Consider the following 16,042-nt stretch of genomic DNA (forward strand, 5'->3'; position numbering starts at 1 on the left):
TATGTATATTTCACTGACAAATGTCAACGCAGATACATAAAATTGTCATTCTGTCAAAAGGTGACAGGCAGACGGGCCCGCAAGGTGGAAGGAGGCGTGTTCTTTGTGAGTATGACACCCCGAAAAGGCCCTTTAACCTCCTCCCGCCGCATGATGGCTGCTGCATGATCACCGACACGCAACTGCTCGATTGAGTCAATTCAAGATACATTTTGTTGTTTTGCACGATGTGTTTGCATGCGTCTTGCCAATTGGGGTGTGCCTTAGAGCAGTGTTTTTCAACCTTTTTTGAGCCGAGACACATTTTTTTGTTTTGAAAAAAATCCGGTGGCACACCACCAGCAAGAAGTTATGGAAAAACTAAACTAAGGTGACAGTAAAAACTTGCCGTAATTATTGGATATGACTTTAAACCACAACCAAGCATGCATTTCTATAGCTCTGACTCATTCTGAGTTCTAGTTTGTGTCTTGCGCTACTATTTTGGTGGCTTTTTCTCTTTTTTTGGTATTTTCCTGTAGCAGTTTAATGTCTTCCTTTGAGCGATATTTCCCACATCTACTTTGTGTTAGCAATCATGAATATTTCAGTTGTTTTTATCCTTCTTTGTGGACACATTGTTGATTGTCACGTCATGTTTGGATGTACATTGTGGACGCCATCTTTGCGCCGCAGTAAGTCTTTGCTGTCGTCCAGCATTCTGTTTTTGTTTACTTTGTAGCCAGTTCAGTTTTAGTTTCGTTCTGCGTAGCCTTCCCTAAGCTTCAATGCCTTTTCTTAGGGGCACTAACCTTTTGCTTATTTTTGGTTTAAGTATTAGACATCTTTTTACCTGCACGCTGCCTACCGCCGTTTCCGACATTTACAAAACAAGTAGCTACCGACTGCCACTTACTGCGATGGAAGATAATTACACAGTTACTCTGTCGAGCTCTGAACACCGACACACAACAACAATCAACAACAACAACCAACAATCAAGAATATTTCACTTGTTTTTATCCTTCTTTGTGGGCACATTGTTTATTGTCACGTCATGTTCGGATGTACATTGTGGACGCCGTCTTTGCGCCGCAGTAAGTCTTTGCTGTCGTCCAGCATTCTGTTTTTGTTTACTTTGTAGCCAGTTCAGTTTTAGTTTCGTTCTGCGTAGCCATCCCTAAGCTTCAATGTCTTTTCTTAGGGGCACTCACCTTTTGCTTATTTTTGGTTTAAGCATGAGACAGCTTTTTACCTGCACGCTGCCTACCTACCGCTGTTTCCGACATCTACAAAGCAATTAGCTACCGGCTGCCACCTACTGCTATGGAAGAGAATTACATGGTTACTCTGTCGAGCTCTGGACAACACCGACACACAACAACAACAATCAACAATATATCACTTGTTTTTATCCTTCTTTGTGGGCACATTGTTGATTGTCCCGTCATGTTCGGATGTACATTGTGGATGCCATCTTTGCGCCGCAGTAAGTCTTTGCTGTCGTCCAGCATTCTGTTTTTGTTTACTTTGTAGCCAGTTCAGTTTTAGTTTCGTTCTGCGTAGCCATCCCTGAGCTTCAATGCCTTTTCTTAGGGGCACTCACCTAGCATGAGACAGCTTTTTACCTGCACGCTGCCTACCGCTGTTTCCGACATTTACAAAGCAATTAGCTACTGTGATAGCAAAATTACTTGTACTCGTTTTAATTGATGATGTTCTTTGAACGGGTCGCCAAAAGTTGTTTATTAGGCTTAGGAATGTGACGCTCTGCAGGAGACCTCTAATCTGATCAAGCTCAGTCTTCTGTGTCTTTGATGTGACATGTGGACTCTAGTTGACTGGGCATATGTGTTATCTATTCCTGACCCCCCTCTGGGCTAAAATGGTCCCCTTTCCTGAGTGACCCCCCACCTCTGGGCAAACGACACTGTAGACGTCGCTATCTTGCGGCTCCACAATTACACGTCAGACCAAGCGTGTCGAGTTTACAACGAGGGTTTTTAATAATAAACACAATACAGTTTTTGTTTTGACTTTTCAGTCTCTCTCTCTCAGCTTCCTCTCTCCCCAGCACCCGGCCGCTTACTGTTAAAGACAGCAGATGATTAGTCAAACACGTACCACCTGTGCAATCTAATCATCTGTCAGCTGTGTCTCGCAGTCAGTACATGCCCCGCCCCTATCTGATGGCGCTCTGTCTCAGCACCCTAGACAGCGGTGTTGACTTTCACTCCTGCAGTGCGCTAATCACAATCCCCTCCTACATACCTCCACCGCCAGACTTAGGCCGGGACACCATCCGGCCACGCCTACTCCCCCCCCCCCCCCTGCATGAGAGCGGGAGAGGAAGTCCGCCACGGCCATCTGCCTATGGATCACTCTGAAATTGTAGGGTTGTAAAGCGAGATACCAACGGGTGATCCGCGCGTTGGCATCTTTCATGCGGTGGAGCCACTGGAGGGGCTTGTGGTCCGAGCAGAGGCTGAACGGGCATCCCAGCAGGTAGTACCGGAGGGCACCAACCGCCCACCGGATGGCGAGGCACTCCCTCTCCACCGTGCTGTATCGACTTTCTCGTTCTGAGAGTTTCCTGCTGATGTACAGGACGGGGTGGTCGTTGCCCTCCTTCTGCTGGGATAAAACCGCTCCCAGCCCTCTGCCCAACGCGTCCGCCTGCAAAAAAAACGGGAGGGAAAAATCATGTACTGGCTCCTCGCAAAGTGCTTTCCTTACCTTCTCAAATGCCTGCTGACACTGCTCCGTCCACTGGACCAGATCTGGAGCACCTTTTCGGGTGAGGTCAGTTAGTGGGCTGGTCAGGTCAGCAAACCGGGGGACAAACCTCCGGTAGTAACCCACCAGCCCCAAAAACTGCCTCACCTCCTTTTTCGTCTTCGGGCTTGGGCAGGCCACAACTGCCGCGGTTTTGTCTATCTGAGGCCGCACCTGACCTTCCCCCAAGTGGTACCCCAGATACTGTACCTCCCTCCGGCCAACCGCGCACTTCACTGGGTTGGCGGTGAACCCCGCCCGCCTCAGGGACTCGAGTACCGTCCCCACTCTCTGCACATGCTCCGCCCAGTTGTTCCCCTGGATGATGACATCATCCAGATAGGCGGCAGCATATGCCGCATGGGGCCGCAGTACCGGGTCCATGAGTCTCTGAAAAGTAGCAGGCGCACCGAACAAGCCGAACGGAAGGGTCACGAATTGGTATAAACCTTTCGGAGTGGAGAACGCCGTTTTTTCCTTGGACTCTGGAGACAAGGGAATCTGCCAGTAACCCTTGGTCAAATCCAGTGTCGTGAAAAAACGAGCAGTGCCCAACCGGTCTAGGAGCTCGTCGACCCGGGGCATCGGGTAGGAGTCAAAACGTGACACATCATTCACCTTGCGGTAGTCTACACAGAACCGCACAGACCCATCTTTCTTCCCTACGAGAACTATGGGGCTGCACCATGCACTGTGTGACTCTTCTATTACCCCCAATTCCAGCATGGCTTTTAATTCCTCCCGAACTACTTTGCGCTTGTGTTCGGGTAGCCTATACGGCCGAGACCTCACCGTTACACCTGGACTGGTCTCTATGTGATGCTGGGTGAGGGTCGTGCGGCCTGGCAGGGCGGAGAACACGTCAGCAAAATGTTTCTGTAAGATGGCCACGTCTGCTTTCTGTGACGACGTCAGCTGATTATCACAGCGGAGAGGGAAGGGCCGGGGGCAGGGGGGAACCTCCGGCCCCAGCTCCTCGTTCTCCACTATCGCCGTCACCATGGAGACGGGCTCCGCTTCCCTCCAACCTTTTAGTAGGTTGAGGTGGTATATTTGTGTTGCCCCACCCCGGTCAGACCGCCTGACCTCGTAATCCACGTCACCTACTCGTTGTGTGACCACAAAGGGTCCTTGCCACTTGGCGAGTAATTTGGAGCCGGATGTTGGGAGTAACACAAGTACTTTCTCTCCCGGTGAAAACTGTCTAAGTTGCGCTCCCCCGTTATACAGGCGCTGTTGACGTTCTGGATCTGAAGCAAATTCTCACGTGACAAGTGCCCTAATGTGTGGAGTTTTGCTCTCAAGTCCATGACGTACTGAATTTCATTTTTACTGGGGTTTGGACCTTCCTCCCAGCTTTCTTCAACTAGGTCCAGTACCCTCCGCGGCTTCCTGCCGAACAATAGCTCAAAGGGAGAAAATCCGGTTGAGGCCTGGGGAACCTCCCGCACTGCAAACAACAGGGGATCCAACCATTTATGCCAATTTGGTTTGTCCTCGTGTACGAACTTCCGGATCATGGATTTCAAAGTTCTATTCATCCACTCCACCAACCCATCTGTCTGTGGGTGGTAAACGCTAGTCCGAATAGACTTGATCCCCAATAAACCGTTCAGCTCCTATAATGTGCGTGACATAAAGGACGTGCCCTGGTCAGTTAGAATCTCTTTCGGGATTCCAACTCGGGAAATAACGTGAAACAGTGCCTGCGCGACACTCTTTGCAGAGATGGAGCGCAGCGGCACTGCTTCGGGATAGCGCGTTGCATAATCCACAAGGACTAGCTAGCGCAAAGCGATATCCCTGGGTACTCGGGTGAAATGGCCCGACGAAGTCCATGCCAATTCGCTCAAATGGGACCTCTATGAGTGGTAATGGCCGCAAAGGGGCTCTAGGTGTGGCCGCGGGGTTGACTAGTTGACAGTCCGGGCAGGTCGCGCACCAACGGCGCACGTCTGCACGAATGCCCGGCCATTATCCGATTAAGTGTTTTGTCATACCCCATGTGCCCGGCCATCGGGTTATAATGTGCCGCCTGGAAAATCATTTCCCGACGGCTTTTTGGCACCAACAATTGGGTGATTTCCTCCACTGTCTGAGTGTCACGGCTCACTCTTTATAATCTGTCCCTAATCAATGCAAAGTGAGGGAAATCCCGCGTTATTCCCGGGCGAACCCGCTGCCCATCAATCGAAATCACTTGGTCCCAGGTCTCGCGCAGAGTGTCATCTCGAGACTGCTCGAGTGGAAAGTCCTCCATGGGGCGCCATTGGGGCACTGGGGGAAACCTCCTGGGAAGTCCCCACCGGCCCCCCTTCCCCCTCCCCCTCGGCAGCGTCGGATAATCTCGCGTCGCCGATGAGAACAGCGCGGGTTTCCCTTTTCCCTACCGTCCGTGAAGGCACCCCTGCACACTGCTCTATTAACCCCTTAAATCCGGGCCAATTTGTTCCCAAGATTAAAGGGTGCGTCAGGCGCGAATTTACAGCCACTTTAAGATTATGTTGTTTTTTTTTTTTTTTTAAATTTCCACCAGCACAACGGGGTACTCGTGAATATCCCCATGCACACATTTAACACGCACCCGTGTAACCTTTCTCAATGCCCCGGGTCGAACCAGACTCTGGTAGATTATGGACTGCTCGCAGCCCGAATCCACCATCGCCCGATGTATACTCCCTTGTATCCTTACCGGTACATAGTACGTCTCTCCTGGTCCTGGGGAGGGCACCGAAGGGTTGGCAACCCGGATCACCTGCCCCACTTCCATCGCTGGACATTCTCGCTGCAGGTGTCCGAGCCGCCCACACCTCCAGCACGCCTGCCCAGGCATTCGAGGCACAATTTGCGGGGGACACACAGTGTCGGCAGCGGCCGGGACCTGAGGGAGAGAAAGCACAGCAGGGTTGTTTTGAAGCCGTGGCCACGGCTGGGCTCCCTCGGCCGGCTGCACACGCCACCTGCGCGGCGCCGGGATTGGACGCTGCACTGCTTCCGCGGCCTTTTCTTCCTTCCTCCTCTCGCGGTGAAATGCCAGGTGATCCTCCGCCAACGCCACCTCTGCTGCCAAGTCCTGTGGACGGTGGTAGCGGACCCACGCGGACGTCCGCGCCGGGATCGCTTCCAAGAATTGTTCCAGTATTATCATCTCTATGACATCACCAACCTGTCCGGGTTGCACCCATCGTGTCGCCGCGTCCCTCAGCTGCTGTCCCAGGGCGAACGGCCGCTCCTCCTGTCCCAGCCGTAGTGCCCGGAAACGGCGCCTGTGATCCTCCTTCGATCCGCCCGTTCTGTCCAGCACCGCTCGTCTCACGTCCCGGTAATTCACCCGGGACGCTGGTGGCAAACTGAGCGCCGCCCGCTGCGCCTCTCCCGCAAGCAGCGGCAACAGCCTCACTGCACACTCCTCCTCCGGCCACGCACATGCTCCCGCCGTGGCCTCAAACATGTCCATGAATGATTGTGGGTCCTCCGCTTCCGCCATCCGGTGCATCGCCACGGCCGCCAATGCTGGCTTCGCTGGCACCGCTCCGGACCTTTCGGTCATCGCTCGCAGTATTTGGCTCTGCTGCGCAATCTGCTCCTGCAACGCCTCCATTTGGCGATGGTTTGCCGTGGACATCTCCGCCAGAAGCTGCCCCAGCGCGGCTATTGGGCTCGGAGTTGACATTGTCTCCTTTTTTTTTCTTTTCTCGTTGGGTGCCAGATGTAGACGTCGCTATCTTGCGGCTCCACAATTACACGTCAGACCAAGCGTGTCGAGTTTACAACGAGGGTTTTTAATAATAAACACAATACAGTTTTTGTTTTGACTTTTCAGTCTCTCTCTCTCAGCTTCCTCTCTCCCCACCACCCGGCCGCTTACTGTTAAAGACAGCAGATGATTAGTCAAACACGTACCACCTGTGCAATCTAATCATCTGTCAGCTGTGTCTCGCAGTCAGTACATGCCCCGCTCCTGTCTGATGGCGCTCTGTCTCAGCACCCTAGACAGCGGTGTTGACTTTCACTCCTGCAGTGCGCTAATCACAATCCCCTCCTACAGACACCCTCTCCCCTTCACAGGACCTTGGGCATTCATTCCACTGGGGTACTGTATGTTAATGAGCATGGAGGGTGGGACTACTGAGGATGTATAATTGTCATGACATATTCTAAAAGAGTTAGAACAAGCTGGAACGAACGGATGTGTCGTTCTGGTTTGGTCTCGCTTTGCAAAGCTTGTTATTATGTGTTTGTTACTTTCATAAATCATTTTAAAGCTATTTGTCACTAAAGGATTGTCTTTAAGAAATTTCCACTACACTACCGACTGCCACCTACTGATATGGAAGAGAATTACACGGTTACTCTTGAAGCAGACTACTTATAGCTGGGATCGGGCTGGAAAATAAATGCCCGCTACAATCCAAGACGTCACGCGCACGCGTCATCACACCGACGTTTTCAACAGGATACTTCGCACAAAATTTTAAAAATTGCAATTTAGTAAACTAAAAAGGCCGTATTGGCATGTGTTGCAATGTTAATATTTCATCATTGATATATAAACTATCAGACTGCGTGGTCGGTAGTAGTGATTTTCAGTAGGCCTTTAAAGTACGCAAAATGTTCCCGCACTTCAGCTTATTTTGGGTGGAACAAGCATGCTGCTTTGTTCTGCTGCCAATTGCAAAGATATTGTAGCAAACTGGCGTGTTTTCTGAGCGCAGTATAAGCATAAGCATGTACAGTGCACCCCTTTGTGTCATTTTTGTTTTCGTTCCGTGCAGGTTGCGCCAAAAAAACCCTACCAGCATAATGTCTGTTTATAGCGTGTGAGGAGGACTGAAACAACCTGTGTCGTTTTTTTACTGTGTTACTGCAAAGAGCCCCCCCCCCACACACACACACACACATCTCTGCTCAGCCATATGAGTTGGGAAATTGTGTTAGATGTAAATATAAACGGAATACAATGATTTACAAATCATTTTCAACCCATATTCAGTTGAATATGCTACAAAGACAACATATTTGATGTTCAAAATCATAAATATTTTTTTGTTGTTGCAAATAATCATTAACTTTAGAATTTGATGCCAGAAACACGTGACAAAGAAGTTGGGAAAGGTGGCAATAAATACTGATAAAGTTGAGGAATGCTCATCAAACACCTATTTGGAACATCCCACAGGTGTGCAGGCTAATTGGAAACAGGTGGGTGCCATGATTGGGTATAAAAACAGCTTCCCAAAAAATGGTCAGTCTTTCACAAGAAAGGATGGGGCGAGGTACACCCCTTTGTCCACAACTGCGTGAGCAAATAGTCAAACAGTTTAAGAACAACGTTTCTCAAAGTGCAATTGCAAGAAATTTAGGGATTTCAACATCTACGGTGCATAAAATCATCAAAAGGTTCAGCGAATATTCTTTGCACTTTACAGTGTTTTGAAATGAGGAAACAAAGGTTTTATCCACACAAAAGGGTGATCAATTGTGAAAACATGCAGCCCTGCTGTGTGGCCTGTGATATTATTTTTCATAAGGTGGAGCTGTTATTAAACCCGAAAGTTTGACCCCATAAGAAATGTCTCACACAGTTAAAGGGGAACTGCACTTTTACAAAAATATTTTGCCTATGATTCACAATCTTTATGAGAGACAAGAACATATATTCCTTTTTTTAACGTAAATACAAGTTAGCTTACATTGGAGCAGATGGGAGCCACAAAGTCATGACGTCATTGCTGCTATTTCGAGCGTAAAACTCACTAAAAAACATTCAAAAAGCGCCAACGATACACCATTTACATCTCGTGATCTGTATATTAACCAAGTAATAGTAATATTGTTATTATGGGCGCTAAGGCAGAGGAACTACTTTTAGCAGCGCATTGTTCACAGAGAGTCAGCGAGCTTGTTGATGCTGCATTGACATCATCAGCCGCTGTCTTCCTGGTTTGCTTTTAACCTGGTGAAAGTTAATTCTAGACTATAAATCATGCCTCTCAGCTGGATATTAGAAGGTTGTGAACATAAACCCAGAAGTTGGTACACTTTGACAGCCAACTTAGACCCGGAAAAGGCAAAAAAAGACCCGAAGAGACACCTAGTTTCATGCCCCCTTTTTTCTTTTTGAAGATTATGACTAACTCTTCATCTAAACTGGACTATATGAAGATCCTATCATTCGGCATTCAAGTGAAAGCAAACATTGTTCAGTAAGTGATTGTTTTATTCTGTTTATTGGCTCTAATGAAGTCTGCCATCAGTGCCATGATTGGTAGTAGTTGTTGTTGAAGGATAAAGCGAATGTTGTGATGCGTTTGTTAAAAATGTTGGGGAATTTTGCCTATCACTCTCAATTATGACGGTGGATATTTATTTTTTTAAGCATTTTAAACATTAAATAAATGCGATCAAAAAAATTGCTTACAACGGAGCATCTGGGAGCCGCTCAATTCTGCCTATAAAGCCTTTAAAAAAACATCCACATACACGTTATATATACATATGTAACGTAGTAACGGGCACGTTTATAACAACATATTCACGTATTTTGATCATTTTAAGCATACGTGGCGCATTCATTTTAAAAACTAATCACAACATTTGCATTTTTTTTTCTTCATCATCAATTTCTACTCACTGCAGACATTGTGATAATAAAAAAACATAATAAAACATCACTTACTGTACAATGTCTGCTGTCATTAGAACGCCAACTGCTACGATGTTCATAAATTCCCATTTAGATGAAGAATGAGTCATAATCCTCACTAATAAACTGGGCGACGGGGATCAGCAAACGTCTTTTTGTGTCATTCTCGGCAGTTCTGGGTCCTCAGTGGCCTAGTGGTTAGACTGTCTGCCTTGAGATCGGTAGGTTGTGAGTTCAAACCCCAGCCTACTCATACCAAAAACTTTAAAAATGGGACTTATTACCTCCCTGCTTGGCACTCAGCATCAAGGGTTGGAATTGGGGGTTAAACCACCAAAAATGATTCCCGGGTGTGCCCACCGCTGCTGCCCACTGCTCCCCTCACCTCCCAGGGGGTGATCAAGAGTGATGGGTCAAATGCAGAGAATAATTTTGCCACACCTAGTGTGTTTGACAATCATTGGTACTTTACATTTTTAAATGGCTGTCAAAGTGTACCAACTTGTCAGAGTACGTCCTCAGCCATCTACTTTCCAGGTGAGAGGAATCATTTATGAAGCGAGGAAGCAGCCGACCACTCAATAGGTCTGGGTGGCACTTTCATGACTTCTGGATCTGCCTCCCGGGAGCCCTTTGGCCATGGAGACCAGCTGCTAGGTCTATGCCACACCAGAGTCAGTTTGGAGAGACTGGAGGAGATGCGGATGAAGAGACAGGGCTGCGGAGGTAGCACTGAGCGCCGGGACGGACAAGCTTCACGGTTGTCTTGGCTGAATGAGCAGGTATCGGACAACTCGGTGTCCTTGGAGGCATACTTGCCAACCTTGAGACCTCCGATTTCGGGTGGTGGTGAGGGGGGACGTGGTCGGGGGGCGTGGTTAAGAGGGGAGGAGTATATTTACAGTTAGAATTCACCAAGTCAAGTATTTCATATATATATATATATATATATATATATATATATATATATATATATATATATATATATGTGTATGTATAACAATTATTTGAATTCTAGAGTTCATTTATTTACACATACACACACACATAACACTAATCTACTCATTGTTGAGTTGAGGGTTGAATTGTCCATCCTTGTTCTATTCTCTGTCACTATTTTTCTAACTACCACTACTTCTTCCCGGAGGCTATCCAGGTCCAATCGCAGCTGCGGCTTGGAACTTACAAACCTATTTCTTCATCTTACTCGTCGTCGGCGTCGCCATGGCAGTATCTTCCTCGTTCTTCTGCTTCGTCTCCTTATGGTGTGCGCAGTTGTGCACTGCACTCTCTAAAAGCCGTAGATGTTATTGTCACATATGCATGTACAGTAGATGGCAGTATTGTCCTGTTTAAGAGTGTCACAACATTTACGGTAGACAGAAACGTGACTGCTGTTGTTGTGTGTTGTTACCGCGCTGGGAGGACGTTAATGAAACTGCCTAACAATAAACCCACATAAGAAACCAAGAACTCACCCTCGATCATTCTACAGTTATAATTCAATGGGCAGACACGCTGTTAATATTGTGGGAAAGCGGACGTGAAAACAGGCTTTCCTCACTTAGGTCCACATGGAGCTGGAGGCCGCGCCTCCTCCAGCTCCGCCTGAATTTCGGGAGAAAATTTGTCCTCGGAGGTTTTCGGGAGAGGCGCTGAATTTCGGGAGACTCACGGATTTCCGGGAGGGTTGGCAAGTATGCTTGGACGTAACTTGGCCGAGAGTTGCTGAGACTGGACACTCTGGGTTGCTTTGTTGGGTCTGCTCCTGTCAATGTTTATGTTTCTTTGACCTTTTATTCATAGCTGTATGTAGAAGTGGCTGGTTGCATCAGTTCTGCTCTTTTAATGTCCTTTGTGTTCTTTGATTCTTCCCTCTTACACATATGTAAGAGGGATGTGTGCTATGGCTATGAGTTTTTCTCTTGGCCTCAGTCTGGACCCCTCTCCGGGGCCCAGGCATAGACCGATTTTTTTTCTCAACCCCCCCCTATTGTTTAGCTGCATCTCACATGTTTTCTAAGGGGCGCCGGAAGTTGGCAGACCCGTCAGCGATCCTGTCTGTTTCCCTTTAATGTTTGTCTGATCTTGAATGGGATTGTGCTGAAAATTGTAGTTTCCCCTCGGGGATTAATAAAGTATTTCTGATTCTGATGATGTAAAAATAGGCACACACAGAAGTGATCACATCGGCGCTATAAATAGTTTATCTGCGTTACTGCTTATAATAACAAAATCACTAATACTTGGTTAATACTCAAGTCATAAAATGTAAATGGAGTATTGTCGGCTGTTTTTTTTCAAGGGTTATTCATTGGATTTTATGGGCAGAAGAGAGAACCTCCCATTGGCTCTGCTGTAAACAGACTTTTATTTATGTTTATTTAATATTTAGAGTGCATAAAAAAAACAAAAAACATCAGTTGCCATGTCTTTCATAATGATTGTGAGCAATAGGCAAAATCCCCCAAAAAGTGCAGTTATCCTTTAAGGCAGGGGTGTCCAAAGTGCGGCCCGGGGGCCATTTGCGGCCCGCGGGTTATTTTTTAACGGCCCTGGGCACATTTTAAGAATACAATTGAAAAAAAGTAAAAACATAAAAAGTGGTATAAAAGAGCAAACAGGTGAAATGTAACAAGAAATTCTTGCAATCCTTACTCTTATAACACAAAGCTGCCATGCAGGCTGTTTCTTTCTTTAAAAAATAATAATGAATCAAAATCATTGTCATTTTGAATTATCGACCTATTTAAGGCTCCGATTACATCACACTAAATATTCCACTTCGAATAATTTTTGGGGGAAAATTTTGCATATTTTGTGTTTTGCCATTTAAAAAAACTGAGATGTTTTTTTTTTTTTTTTTAAAGATGGGCCTAAAATATACAAACAAAAAACGTTAACAACAATAAAACTTAAAATTGACGGATGTACCTGAAGTTGATTTTGAGATTATTGTGCTAAAAGTAAACTGTAAAACAATGTATAATTTATTTTAACCCTTTAATTAATAGGACACTTTTGGATCCCAATTATTTTAGTGTGATTTGTTTTTAAGTGTCATTGCTCAAAAAATAATAATGAATCAAAATCCAAAATTAAGGCTCCTATTATTATAAAATCTCAAATATTCCAACTAAAAAAGTTATTGGGTGAAAATATTGCATATTTTGTGTTTTTTCCATTTTTTTTTCCTAATGTTGATCTAGAGCAGAAGTCACTAGGTAGCCCGTAAGGACCAGATGAGTCGCCCGCTGGCCTGTTCTAAAAATAGCTCAAATAGCAGCACTTACCAGTGAGCTGCCTCTATTATTTAAATTTTATTTATGTACTAGCAAGCTGGTCTCACTTTTCTCAACATTTTTAATTCTAAGAGAGACAAAACTCAAATAGAATTTGAAAATCCAAGAAAATATTTTAAAGACTTGGTCTTCACTTGTTTGAATAAATTCATTTATTCTTTTACTTTGCTTCTTATAACTTTCAGAAAGACAATTTTACAGAAAAAAATACAACCTTAAAAATGATTTTAGGATTTTTAAACACATATACCTTTTTACTTTTTTAATTCCTTCCTCTTCTTTCCTGCCAATTTAAATCAATGTCCAAGTATTTTTTTTTTTATTTTAAAGTATAATAAATACATTTTAATTTAATTCTTCATTTTAGCTTCTGTTTTTTTCGACGAAGAATATTTGTGAAATATTTGGCAAATCTAGAAAATCTATAGAATCCAATTTAAATCTTATTTAAAAGTCTTTTGAATTTCTTTTAAAAGTTTGTCCTGGAAAATCTAGAATAAATAATGATTTGTCTTTGTTAGAAATATAGCTTGGTCCAATTTGTTATATATTCTAACAAAGTGCAGATTGGATTTTAACCTACATGTCATCAAAAATATATATTTATTGTGAGAAATCATTAAGATGATCAGTGTTTCCACAAAGATAAATATCATTAATTAATAATAATAACAGAGTTAAAGGTAAATTGGGCAATTTTGCTATTTCTGGCAATTTATTTAAGTGTGTATCAAACTGGTAGCCCTTCGCATTAATCAGTACCCAAGTAGCTCTTGGTTTCGAAAAGGTTGGTGACCCCTGATCTAGAGATTCAAAGCTTGAATAATAATGAAAATAGTAATACTGAATAATGACACATTTTTTATATTTTTTTTTTTTACCAAAACCCTTTGGGGTCCCCAGGATCATAACTGAGTGGAGGCCTGAATGTATATTTCTTATCTATATACTGCATTGGTTTTTGAAATAAAAAAAATAGGAAAATGGCCCCCGCTTGCTTTGATTTTTCAGTGTGCGGCCCTCAGTGGAAAAAGTTTGGACACCCATGCTTTAAGGCCTAGAATAGCTCAGGGTCACCCTACTGTAGTAGCTGATAGTAGTTAACACATTTAGTCAGGTTGAAACATGATTCTGAAGGGAATACTTTGTGCGGCTCGGACTCTACCTCCAGGCCAGTTAAAAATAAAAATAATAATACCATGAATTGTTTAACGTGGACCCCTACTTAAACAAGTTGAAAAAACGTATTCGGGTGTTACCATTTAGTGGTCATTTGTACGGAATATGTACTGTACTGTGTAGTCTACTAAAGCAAGTTTCAATCAATCAATCAAAATTGAGTTTAAGACCCCTGTTCTATACCCACTTTTCTTGGTAGAAAAAAACTAAATGAGACCTTTAAGCTCAATATGTTGAAAAATATTCTTAAATTAAGCTCCTGTCGAACTTTTTATAAGTTCTCTGGCTCAAATACTAGTGTGGCCTCGGTAGCCCTGCTGTAGTGTGTAGCATGCTGGGAATGATCTGTGCATGTGATGGAGGAATGCACAGTTCAGGTTTGAAATTTGACTGAATTTGCACTGATACAGGTTGTTTTAGCTAATAATCATGCTACAAAATCTAGCATGTTGCATTCAATGTTTATTCCAATTAATTTCCCATTAATTCCCGTGGAAAGTTTCCAACTTTAAAAATTCTCGGAATTTTGCCACCCTACTTGGGATACGATTAGAACATGACAACGGAAAAAGAAATTTGTCAGTTGGAGTGCTGAACCACTGCACTGCGAAAAAGTCAGTGTCCAAAAACAAGAAAGAAAATACAAAAATGAGGGGTATTTTACTTGAACTGAGCAAAATTATCTGCCAATGGAACAAGAAAATTTGGCTTGTCAAGACTTTCCAAAACAAGTCAAATTAGCTAACCTCAAAGAACCCAAAAACAGCTTGAAATAAGTATATTCTCACTAAACCAAGTGCACTTTTCTTGGTAGAAATAAAAATGATACCTTTTGGCTCAATATGTTGAAAAATATTCTTAAATTAAGCTCCTGTAGAACTTTTTTCAAGTCCTCGGGCTCAAATACTAGTGTGGCCTCAATAGCCCTGCTGTAGTGTGTAGCATGCTGGGATTTATCCGTGCATGTGATGGAGGAATGCACAGTACAGGGTTGAAATTTGACTGAATTTGCTTTAATACAGGTTGTTTTAGCTAATAATCATGCTGCACGATCTAGCATGTTGCATTCAAATGTTTATTCCCATTAACTCCCGTGGAAAGTTTCCAACTTTAAAAATTCCCGGAATTTTGCCACCCTACTTGGGATACGATTAGAACATGACAATGGAAAAATAATTTGTCAGTTGGGGTGCTGAACCACTGCCCTGCAAATGGTCAGTGTTCAAAAACAAGAAAAAAATACGGAAATGTGGGGTATTTTACTTGAACTAAGCAAAATTATCTGCCAATAGAACAAGAAAATTTGACTTGTTAAGACTTTCCAAAAACAAGTCAAATTAGCTAACGTCAAAGAACCCAAAAATACCTTAAAATATGTATATTCTCACTAATAACAAGCGCACTTTTCTTAGTAGAAAAAAACAAATGAAACCTTTTTGCTCAATATGTTGAAAAATATTCTTAAATTAAGCTCCTGTAGAACTTTTTATAAGTCCTCGGGCTCAAATACTAGTGTGGCCTCAATAGCCCTGCTGTAGTGTGTAGCATGCTGGGAATTATCTGTGCATGTGATGGAGGAATGCACAGTACAGGGTTGAAATTTGACTGAATTTGCATTAACACATATTGTTTTAGCTAATAATCATGCTGCAAGATCTAGCATGTTGCATTCAATGTTTATTCCAAATAATTTCCCATTAATTCCCGTGGAAAGTTTCCAACTTTGAATATTCCTCGAATTTTGCCACCCTACTTGGGATACGATTAGAACATGACAATGGAAAAATAATTTGTCAGTTGGGGTGCTGAACCACTGCACTGCAAAAAGTCAAGTGTTCAAAAACAAGAAAAAAAATACAAAAATGAGGGGTATTTTACTTGAACTAAGCAAAATTATCTGCCAACAGAACAAGAAAATTTGGCTTGTCAAGACTTTCCAAATCAAGTCAAATTAGCTAACCTCAATGAGCCCCAAAATAGTTAAAATAAGTATATTCTCACTAAAACAAGTGCACTTTTCTTGGTAGAAATAAAAATGAGATATTTTTGGCCAATAGGTTGAAAAAATGTCTTAAATGAAGTAAATGCAGGTGCCATTATCTTGACATAATGATATGCTCTCGGCATCAGGATTTTTTTTCATGCCTGAAGTGAGAAATTA

The 16,042-nt window shown here is 43.8% G+C and overlaps 1 protein-coding gene across 5 annotated transcripts in view; it reads left to right on the forward strand.

The window, feature by feature from the left end:
- Positions 1–16,042, forward strand: part of nt5c1aa (5'-nucleotidase, cytosolic IAa) — a 73,469-nt gene that overhangs the window by 13,419 nt on the left and 44,008 nt on the right. For 4 of the 5 annotated variants that reach the window (XR_009806415.1, XM_061897366.1, XM_061897363.1 and 1 more), the window contains one exon: positions 61–105. The exons of the other annotated variant lie outside the window; for it this stretch is intronic. Coding sequence is in view for 3 of the 4 variants with exons in the window: in XM_061897366.1 (XP_061753350.1) it covers positions 61–105 (45 nt within the window). In the remaining variant the exon portion in view is untranslated. The remainder of the gene's footprint in view (positions 1–60; positions 106–16,042) is intronic. 5 annotated transcript variants of the gene reach the window in all.

Source organism: Nerophis ophidion, linkage group LG04 (assembly GCF_033978795.1).
Source record: "Nerophis ophidion isolate RoL-2023_Sa linkage group LG04, RoL_Noph_v1.0, whole genome shotgun sequence".
Classification (NCBI taxonomy): Eukaryota; Metazoa; Chordata; class Actinopteri; order Syngnathiformes; family Syngnathidae; genus Nerophis; species Nerophis ophidion.